Raw genomic sequence first — 11,736 nt, 5'->3', positions numbered from 1 at the left:
TTTCTTATAAGTGTGCCAGGTTAGAGTGTCGTGGGCGTCACAGCTCGTACCCTTTAGTTCGTGGGCGGATGTTGCCTGTAATCCATGACTTCTGGTTGGGGGATGTGTGCGTGGGCGAGGGAGTGTCACGTGGGCGAGGGTGTGTTCGTGGGCAATGCAGTGTGTGTGATAAAGCCAGTGACGTGATGTGGTGTATTTTCCTTTCCTATTGAACATACGGAACATGTTCCAGTCTATGAAATATTATAGTTTATTTACATTTTAGAGAACCTACTTATTAAATAGAAATGTTGTTTGACTTGTTTGGACAAAGTTTAAGGGGAAGCTTTTCAGACTCCTTTGTATGCATGTTGTGGTGGATTACTGAAATCGATGGTGCCGACTTTAAACAGACCTTTTGGGATATAAAGAAGGATTTTATCTAACAAACGACCCTTCATGTTGTAGCTGGGAGCCTTGGGACTGCAAACATGTTGAAGATCTTCAAACGTAAGTGATTTATTTAATCGCTATTTGTGATTTTTGAAGCCTGTGCTGGTTGAAAAATATGTTGATGTTACTTACGTCCTCAGACAATCGCATGGTGCTTTCGCCATAAAGCCTTTTTGAAACTGGACAACATAGTTAGATTAGCAAAAATTTAAGCTTTTAAATGATATAAAACATGAATGTTTAATATTCCGATTATTTATTTGAATTGTGCAAAAACCCTCCAATTTCACAGGATGTTGTTATTTTGTGTCCCACTCTTATAATGGGTTCCTATTGAGTTTTCTGCATTAAAGTCTGTCTCCCATTAGGATGGCTCCCACTGGATGAGCATTTTCCTGTTTTTATTCTTGATGCTCTCAGGCCATTTCATTTTTGGATGAAAAACGTTCCCGTTTTAAACAAGATAGTTTTGTCACAAAAAGATGCTCGACTATGCATATAATTGATGTTTCGAAAGAAAACACTCTGACGTGTCCAGAGCTACCAAGATATTTTCTGTGGGTGTGCCCTAGAACGTGAGCTTCAGGCAAAACCAAGATGAAACGGCATCCAGGAAATGAGCAGGATATTTTGAGGCTCTGTTTTCCATTGTCTCCTTATATGGCTGTGATGCGAGAGGAGTAAGTCTGCCCTTTCTGTCGTTTCCCCAAGGTGTCTGCAGCATTGTACGCATTTGTAGGCATATCATTGGAAGATTGACCATAAACAGACACATTTACCAGGTGTCCGCCTGGTGTCCTGGGCGAAAGGGTGGTGCGCAAAAGTCAGCTGCAAGTATTTTCCATGGAATTTAGAGAAGAATGCAAGCTTTCCGAACGATATATCAATGAAGAGATATTTGAAAAAACACCTTGAGATTGATTCCAAACAACGTTTGCCATGTTTGTCGATATTTGGAGTTAATTCGGAAAAAGTTTGACGTTGTAGGTGACTGAATTTTCGGTTTGTTTGAACGAGTGGATTACTGAAATGCGATCTACAAAAAACAGATTTTGGGATTTAACAGAGGATTTTAGGAAAAACTGCGCATTTGGTATGTAACTGAGAGTCTCCTCATTGAAAACAGAGGAAGCTCTTCAAAGGTAAATGATTTTATTTATTTGGTTATCTGGTTTTTGTGAAAATGTTGGTTGAAAAAATGCTACTCAAAATGCTAAGCTAGCTTAGCATACTCTTAGACAAATTAGTCAATTTCTATGATTCAAAAGTATTTTTGAAAATCTGAGATGACAGTGTTGTTAAGAAAATTTAAGCTTTTAAATGATAGCAGACACATTATTTTCATTTTATTTATTTGAATTTTCAGAAATTTCACAGGATGTTGTCGGCTTATGCTAATGAGCCTGATTTAAGGCATTAAAGTCTCACGAGCCCGGATCCGGGATGGGGATTTTCCTGTTTGTTATGGCAGAATACAATAAATTTAGTGCGGTTTTAGTTCCAACCTCGCTCTGTGGTGGTATATAGACAGCTACAAAAATAACAGACGAAAACTCTCTGGGTACATAGTGAGGTCTGCATCTTATCTGCAGCTTATTTGGGGTGGCTGGTAGCCTAGTGATCAGGGCGTTAGGCCAGTAACCGAAAGGTTGCAAGATTGAATCCCTGATACGACAAGGTGAAAATCTGTCGTTCTGCCCCTGAACAAGGCAGTTAACCCAATGTTCCTAGGCCATCATTGTAAATAAGAATTTGTTATTAACTGACTTGCCCAGGTAAATAAAAAATAAAAAAATGAAGTAGATTATCATAAAATACTCCACCTCAGGCGAGCAGAACTTCCAGACTTCCTTAGATATCGTTCACCAACTGTTGTTTCCATAAGGATAGGCCCCCACCCCGTGTCTTACATGAGTCTGCTGTTCTGTCTTACCAATAGAGTGTATAACCCGCCAGGGCTATGTTCTTAATGTCGTCGTTCATCCACAACTCGGTGAAACATAAGATTAATGTCCCGTTGGTAGGATATACGTGTTTTCAGTTCGTTCCATTTATTTTCTAGCGATGGAACGTTAGCTAGCAGAACTGAGGGCAAAGGTAGACTAGCCACTCGTCGCCAGGTCCTCACAAGGCACCCTGAACTTTGCCTCGGAATCGCTGTTTCCTTCTCCAGTGAATCACGGGGATTGGGGCCTGGTCGGGTGTCAACAGTTTATTCCTCGCTTTCGACTGATTGAAGACAAACTATTTGTCCAGTTTGAGGTGAGAAAACCTTAGTTCTAATGTCCAGAAGCTCTTTTCGGTCATAAGAGACTGTAGCAGCAACATTATGTACAAAACAAGTTACGAACAATGCGAAAAAACAAAGAAAATAGAATGGTTGGTGAGGGTCGATAAGCCGGCAGGCCGCCCCTCCGGCGCTATCACAAACTGAGACAGGTGGAGTCCGGTCCGTATATCGATGCCCTTTTCAGCAATCAGTGAGGAATTATCAACAACCGGGTGGGGTTCTCCTCCTCCCTCATCTCTAAATGATCTCTGACAGAAACAACCGGGTGTTGTTCTCCTCCTCCCTCATCTCTAAATGATCTCTGACAGAAACAACCGGGTGTTGTTCTCCTCCTCCCTCATCTCTAAATGATCTCTGACAGAAACAACCGGGTGTTGTTCTCCTCCTCCCTCATCTCTAAATGATCTCTGACAGAAACAACCGGGTGTTGTTCTCCTCCTCCCTCATCTCTAAATGATCTCTGACAGAAACAACCGGGTGTTGTTCTCCTCCTCCCTCATCTCTAAATGATCTCTGACAGAAACAACCGGGTGTTGTTCTCCTCCTCCCTCATCTCTAAATGATCTCTCTGACAGAAACAACCGGGTGTTGTTCTCCTCCTCCCTCATCTCTAAATGATCTCTGACAGAAACAACCGGGTGTTGTTCTCCTCCTCCCTCATCTCTAAATGATCTCTCTGACAGAAACAACCGGGTGTTGTTCTCCTCCTCCCTCATCTCTAAATGATCTCTGACAGAAACAACCGGGTGTTGTTCCCTGCCTCGCTCACTAAAAACAAGCAGCCAATTATGGAACGGGTGTTGTTCTGTGTCCCTCATCTCTAAATGATCTCTCTGAAGAAACAATGGGTGTTGTCCTCCTCCCTCATCGAAGAACAGAAACAACCGGGTGTTGTTCTCCTCCTCCCTCATGTCCTTCTGACAGAAACAACCGGGTGTTGTTCTCCTCCTCCCTCATCTCTAAATGATCTCTCTGACAGAAACAACGGTGTGTGTGTCCTTCTAATCTCGAAGAATGTGCGTGTGTCCTTCTAACGAAGAACGGGTGTGTGTGTCCTCATCTAAATGATCTCTGACAGAAACAATTTGTGTTGTTGTCCTCCTCTCATCTCTAAATGATTCATGACAGAAATGTGTGTCCTTCAAAAACAAGCAGAATGGTGTGTGTGTCCTTCTAACGAAGAATGTGTGTGTGTCCTTCTAACGAAGAATGTGTGTGTATCCTTCTAACAAAGAATGTGTGTGTGTCCTTCTAACGAAGAATGTTTGTGTGTCCTTCTAACGAAGAATGTGTGTGTGTCCTTCTAACGAAGAACGTGTGTGTGTCCTTCTAACGAAGAATGTGTGTGTGTCCTTCTAACGAAGAATGTGTGTCCTTCTGTGTGTTGTAACGAGGCCACTGGGACCGGAGAGTGAACGGATTACTATTACACCCAGAGGGCTGAACCTGAATATGGTCCACACACACACACACACACACACACACACACACACACACACACACACACACACACACACACACACACACACACACACACACACACACACACACACACACACACACACACACACACACACACACACACACACACACACACACACAGTGTGATGACAGCAGTGTGTCAGCTGCCAGAGGACAGGGGAAATCAAACACGACACAACATCTCGAGGAGCCAATAAGGCTGAACTCTGATCAAAGCTCTTCCTGTAAGGAAAGAGGTTCAGTTCCACTTCACTGACTTCTCTACAATCCAAACAGAACTCTAATACCCATGACATCAGTCACCAAGATCCTCGCAACATTCATGGCTGTACACATACTAATTCTAACAGGCCATTAGGCTGCTTACAGACACTAACTTAAAACAACTTTTGATTTGGACAAACATATTGTAACATGTAACAATTAATGACACGGTAAACTCTATTTTGTAATTATAATTTTTTTCTCCTAAAGACAAAATCATATACTCATATACTTCAAAAACCAATTATTATTCATGTTGTATCATAGATTTATTTTATTTTATTTTATCTTTATTCAATGCCGGCTTAGGAACAGTGGGTTAACTGCCTTGTTCGGGGGCAGAACAACAGATTTTTACCGTGTCAGGTCGGGAATTCGATCTTGCAACTTTTCGGTTACTAGGCTACCTGCTGTAACCACTATTCTACCTGCTCTAACCACTAGGCTACCTGCTCTAACCACTAGGCTACCTGCTCTAACCACTAGGCTACCTGCTCTAACCACTAGGCTACCTGCTCTAACCACTAGGCTACCTGCTCTAACCACTAGGCTACCTGCTCTAACCTCTAGGCTACCTGCTCTAACCACTAGGCTACCTGCTCTAACCACTATGCTACCTGCTCTAACCACTAGGCTACCTGCTCTAACCACTATGCTACCTGCTCTAACCACTATTCTACCTGCTCTAACCACTATGCTACCTGCTCTAACCACTATGCTACCTGCTCTAACCACTATGCTACCTGCTCTAACCACTAGGCTACCTGCTCTAACCACTATTCTACCTGCTCTAACCACTAGGCTACCTGCTCTAACCACTATGCTACCTGCTCTAACCACTAGGCTACCTGCTCTAACCACTAGGCTACCTGCTCTAACCACTATGCTACCTGCTCTAACCACTAGGCTACCTGCTCTAACCACTATGCTACCTGCTCTAACCACTAGGCTACCTGCTCTAACCACTATGCTACCTGCTACCTGCTCTAACCACTATGCTACCTGCTCTAACCACTATTCTAGGCTATGCTACCTGCTCTAACCACTATGCTACCTGCTCTAACCACTATGCTACCTGCTCTAACCACTAGGCTACCTGCTCTAACCACTATTCTACCTGCTCTAACCACTATGCCACCTGCTCTAACCACTATTCTACCTGCTCTAACCACTATGCTACCTGCTCTAACCACTATGCTACCTGCTCTAACCACTAGGCTACCTGCTCTAACCACTATGCTACCTGCTCTAACCACTAGGCTACCTGCTCTAACCACTAGGCTACCTGCTCTAACCACTAGGCTACCTGCTCTAACCACTATGCTACCTGCTCTAACCACTATTCTACCTGCTCTAACCACTATGCCACCTGCTCTAACCACTATTCTACCTGCTCTAACCAGGCTACCTGCTCTAACCACTAGGCTACCTGCTCTAACCACTATGCTACCTGCTCTAACCACTAGGCTACCTGCTCTAACCACTATTCTACCTGCTCTAACCACTATATGTCTAAGTATTCTACCTGTAATGATAATGTTATATGATGTACTGTTTTATCAGTTTTACGTGTTTGGACCCCAGGAAGAGTAGCTGCTGCCTTGACACTATGCAGCTAACCACTATGCTACCTGCTCTAACCACTATGCTACCTGCTCTAACCACTAGGCTACCTGCTCTAACCACTATTCTACCTGCTCTAACCACTAGGCTACCTGCTCTAACCACTATGCTACCTGCTCTAACCACCCCAGGAAGAGTATGCTGCTGCCTTGACAACAGCTATTGGCTACCTGCTCTAACCACTATGCTAAACCCCTAGGAAGAGTACCTGCTCTAACCACTATGATACCCTTGACAACAGCTAACCACTATGCTACCTGGATCCACACTATTAAACCCCTAGGAAGACCTGCTCTAACCACTAGGCTGCCTTGACAACCAGCTAGGGGTTCTACAATATGCTACCTGCTCTAACCACTATGCTACCTGCTCTAACCACTATGCTACCTGCTCTAACCACTAGGCTACCTGCTCTAACCACTAGGCTACCTGCTCTAACCACTGGGGTTAACCACTAACCTGCTAAACCCCAGGAAGAGTAGCTGCTAACCCTTGACTAACCACAGCTACCTGCTCTAACCACTATGCTACCTGGGCTTCTCTAACCAAGGCTAAACCCCAGGAAGAGTAGCTGCTAACCTTGACAACAGCTATTGGGGATCCTAACCACTATAAACCCCAGGAAGAGCTAGCTGCTAACCCTTGCTACCTGCTCTAACCACAGCTAACCACTATGGGCTCTAACCACTAGGCTACCTGCTCTAACCACTAGCGCTACCTGCTCTAACCACTATGCTACCTGCTCTAACCTCTAGGCTACCTGCTCTAACCACTATGCTACCTGCTCTAACCACAGCTACCTGCTCTAAGCACTAGGCTACCTGCTCTAACCTCTAGGCTACCTGCTCTAACCAAGGCTATCTGCTCTAAAGGCTACCTGCTCTAACCACTAGGAAGATATGTAGTGGTGTAATGCTGTTATATGATGTACTGTTTTATCTTTTGTTTTACGTGTTTGGACCCCAGGAAGAGTTGCTGCTGCCTTGACAACAGCTATTGGGGTTCCACAATTAAACCCCAGGAAGAGTAGCTGCTGCCTTGACAACAGCTAATGGGGTTCCATAATAAACCCCAGGAAGAGTAGCTGCTGCCTTGACAACAGCGATTGGGGTTCCACAATAAACCCCAGGAAGAGTAGCTGCTGCCTTGACAACAGCTATTGGGGATCCACAATAAACCCCAGGAAGAGTAGCTGCTGCCTTGGCAACAGCTATTGGGGTTCCCACAATAAACCCCAGGAAGAGTAGCTGCTGCCTTGACAACAGCTATTGGGGTCCCACAATAAACCCCAGGAAGAGTAGCTGCTGCCTTGACAACAGCTATTGGGGATCCACAATAAACCCCAGGAAGAGTAGCTGCTGCCTTGACAACATCTATTGGGGATCCACAATAAACCCCAGGAAGAGTAGCTGCTGCCTTGGCAACAGCTATTGGGGATCCACAATAAACCCCAGGAAGAGTAGCTGCTGCCTTGACAACAGCTATTGGGGATCCACAATAAACCCCAGGAAGAGTAGCTGCTGCCTTGGCAACAGCTATTGGGGTCCCACAACAAACCCCAGGAAGAGTAGCTGCTGCCTTGATAACAGCTATTGGGGATCCACAATAAACCCCAGGAAGAGTAGCTTCTGCCTTGGCAACAGCTATTGGGGATCCACAACAAACCCCAGGAAGAGTAGCTGCTGCCTTGGCAACAGCTATTGGGGTCCCACAATAAACCCCAGGAAGAGTAGCTGCTGCCTTGGCAACAGCTATTGGGGTCCCTAATGAAATACAGTTCTATCCTTAGTCACATGTGTCTCTTTCCCCACTAACTAGTCTTGTGAGACAATCTGATCTGCTTCAATATCATACTCCAGTTTAGTTTAATATAATTATTAGTGACTGTCCAGTCAGAGGAATAGTTGACAGGTGATTGATGCTTGGCAGGACAGAGACTTCCTGTTTGGCAGTTGCAGGAATTCTGGGATGTGCTGAGGCCAGAGCTGACTGTGTGCCCATGCAAACACACACACACGCACACACACACGCACACACGCACACACGCACACACGCACACGCATGCACGCGCCCACGTGCGCACACGCGCACACACGCACACACACACACACACACACACACACACACACACACACACACACACACACACACACACACACACACACACACACACACACACACACACACACACACACACACACACACACACACACACACAGACCTGCTCTCCAGTCTAAAGGAGTCCACTGTATACAGATCTGCTATGACTGCTGCTGTTTCATGTGGGGGTACCGAGGGCTAAGTAAATAAGATAGTAGAGGTACACCTCAGAGTTTTTGTTGGCCAGGGAGTTGCAGTTTGTGTGTATTTAACACTGCCAGTCACGGAGTGTAAACCTAGTCTTGTTGACTGACCATGTTTGTAATGTTAACAGAGCTCCCCTCTGCCTCTCAGTGTACAGGGACCTCTCAGTTTGGTGTGGGGGAATGACCTGCATGGCCTCTGCTACACTGCCCCACAGCACTGTGTGTGTGTGTGTGTGTGTGTGTGTGTGTGTGTGTGTGTGTGTGTGTGTGTGTGTGTGTGTGTGTGTGTGTGTGTGTGTGTGTGTGTGTGTGTGTGTGTGTGTGACTTACATACTGAGTGTGCTGCTGTGTAGAGACCTCAGGGCTCCAAAATATTTGAAAGAAAACCAATTTGAACCCAGGTGTAGTATACTGTAGTAGTCCTGAGTCTTGTGGGGAATCAGACCTGAGTCAGCACAGGAAACAGATAGAATAACTGCCTCCCACATGGCACCCTATGCCCTACATAGTGCACTACTTTTGACCAGAGCTCTATGGGCCCTGGTCAAAAGCAGTCCACTATTTAGGAAAATTAGGTGCCATTTGGGACAGGACCAATGACTTTCCTTTTAGTGTGAACTATACAATTATGCTTTCTAATACATCCTCCTTAATAACTCTAGTGTGAGTTTAAATCAGGTGTTCGTCCAGTGCCTCGGTCCCTAGGGGCGATACAATACCATAAATCTAATATATTAATCATTGTGCGTCTATCAAATGCTGTAGAAGTGTTATATCATTGGAGATTCAAAAGCAGGGCTGCTATGAAGATTGCCAGGAGAATATAGCAGTGAGAATATAGCAGTGAGAATATAGCAGTGAGAATATAGCAGTGAATATATAGCAGTGAGAATATAGCAGTGAGAATATAGCAGTGAGTGTATAGCAGTGAGAATATAGCAGTGAGAATATAGCAGTGAGAATATAGCAGTGAGAATATAGCAGTGAGAATATAGCAGTGAGAGTATAGCAGTGAGAATATAGCAGTGAGAATATAGCAGTGAGAGTATAGCAGTGAGAATATACCAGTGAGAATATAGCAGTGAGAATATAGCAGTGAGAATATAGCAGTGAGAATATAGCAGTGTTATAAATCAGTGTCAGACAGTCGCTGATTGTTTGAGAACAAGTTCTTGTCATGGATATGAATTGTTGTAAATATCTTGTGTTTAATGGTTTAAAGATGATTCTGAGGAGAACAGAGTTCTGTCGTGAGACGTTGTGTACTGAATTTGAGTTTCTACCACAATAGTGAACATTCTGACAATCAGAAGAAAACATTGAACATGCAGGAAGTTATATTTATTGCAGCGTCTACAGCCTTGCAGTGAGTGTTTGTCAGTCAGTTCAGGGTGTTTTAAGAGTTCCCTCTTGACTGTGTAAATATGGTCACTCTTCCTGGGGTCCAAACACATGAAGGCACTTACATTACATATCAAACTAATAATGAAACAGTTAAAGATATAGCATTATTACACCACTACATATCTACAATATAAAATGTACAATAACTGGTATTGGTTAAACATAAGAGTATATCATTTTGTTTTTAGGATTTTTTTAAATTTACAAATGGCACCCTATTCCCTATATAGTTCCCTATGGGCCCTGGTCAAAACGTAGTGCACTATATAGAGGATAGGGTGCCATTTGGGACCCTTTTCAGAGTCTTCTCTAAACTCATTAAGTATTTATCATGGTGTTCAAGGCCAGAGAACCCAAGTGTACCACTGCATCTCCCAGACAGCTAGTTAGGTATTATACTGGTAATGAAAGCCAGAAGGTTTAGGTTCATTTTAGTTTGTTGCTTGTTGAGCTCCTTTCCATCATGTTATGACTGTTATGACATGTTATGTTATGGTTCTGTTCAGCGTGACCTTTAAAACTGGAATCACCAGTAGGGGGAAACAGCGCCACGGGCCACCACAGGCCACCACAGGCCGCCACAGGCCCCCACAGGCCCCACAGGCCGCCACAGGCCCCCAAGGGCCCCCACGGGCCCCCACGGGCCGCCACGGGCCGCCACGGGCCCCCACGTGCCCCCACGGGCTGCCACGGGCCCCCACGGGCCCCCACAGGCCCCCACAGGCCCCCACAGACCGCCAAAGGCCCCCACAGGCCCCCACAGGCCCCCACAGACCGCCACAGGCCACCACAGGCCGCCACAGGCCACCACAGGCCCCCACAGGCCCCCACAGACCGCCACAGGCCGCCACAGGCCCCCACAGGCCACCACGGGCCGCCACGGGCCGCCACCACAGGCCCCCACAGGCCCCCACAGGCCGCCACAGGCCACCACAGGCCGCCACAGGCCACCACAGGCCCCCACAGGCCCCCACAGGCCGCCACAGGCCGCCACAGGCCGCCACAGGCCCCCACAGGCCGCCACAGGCCGCCACAGGCCCCCACAGGCCACCACAGGCCGCCACAGGCCGCCACAGACCGCCACGGGCCCCCACGGGCCTCCACGGGCCGCCACGGGCCACCACAGGCCGCCACGGGCCCCACGGGCCACCACGGGGCCCCCACCGCAGGCCCCCGGGCCCCCACAGGCCGCCACGGGCCCCCACAGGCCCCCACAGGCCACCACGGGCCCCCACGGGCCGCCACGGGCCGCCACGGGCCCCCACAGGCCCCCACAGGCCCCCACAGGCCGCCACAGGCCCCCACAGGCCGCCACAGGCCCCCACAGGCCGCCACAGGCCCCCACAGGCCCCCACAGGCCCCCACAGACCGCCACAGGCCCCCACAGGCCCCCACAGGCCGCCACAGGCCCCCACAGGCCCCCACAGGCCGCCACAGGCCCCCACAGGCCCCCACAGGCCCCCACAGGCCCCCACAGGCCGCCACAGGCCCCCACAGGCCCCCACGGGCCGCCACAGGCCGCCACAGGCCGCCACAGGCCCCCACAGGCCCCCACAGGCCGCCACAGGCCCCCACAGGCCCCCACAGGCCGCCACAGGCCGCCCCAACACCGTTGTTATTGTTTGTGTTGCCGTGCTGAGGCGCGTTGTGCATCAAGGTAAATTAAATCGCACTACATATTGTGCTCTCCTATCGAGCGTGAAATGTCTGATGGGGAAAAAACAGTGTTGGTTGTTTGCAGTAACTTCTTTGTTGTTGTAATGTCCCAAACTGACAGTTTCACCATTACGGATTCCAGCATAGAAAAACAACATCAAACCTTTGAGTTCGAGCAGTAAAATAAACTTAGAAAATAAACTCAGAAATACACAGAAAAACATGAAATAGTAATACCCATTCAAATGTATTTCAAATGGAATATTTTATTTGTTCTTG

The 11,736-nt window shown here is 47.2% G+C and overlaps 1 protein-coding gene across 1 annotated transcript; it reads left to right on the top strand.

The window, feature by feature from the left end:
- Window positions 1–470: 470 nt before the first annotated feature.
- LOC135519815 (proline-rich protein 2-like) lies at window positions 471–11,440 on the top strand. The gene is made up of 2 exons (XM_064945027.1): window positions 471–489; window positions 10,338–11,440. The coding sequence occupies exons 1-2, from the start codon at window positions 471–473 to the stop codon at window positions 11,438–11,440; spliced, it is 1,122 nt and encodes a 373-aa protein (XP_064801099.1).
- Window positions 11,441–11,736: the final 296 nt, after the last annotated feature.

The sequence above is a fragment of the Oncorhynchus masou genome, chromosome 29 (assembly GCF_036934945.1).
Source record: "Oncorhynchus masou masou isolate Uvic2021 chromosome 29, UVic_Omas_1.1, whole genome shotgun sequence".
NCBI lineage: Eukaryota > Metazoa > Chordata > Actinopteri > Salmoniformes > Salmonidae > Oncorhynchus > Oncorhynchus masou.
Note: the sequence above shows the minus strand (reverse complement) of the source record. Positions and strands in the feature narration are given on the sequence as shown.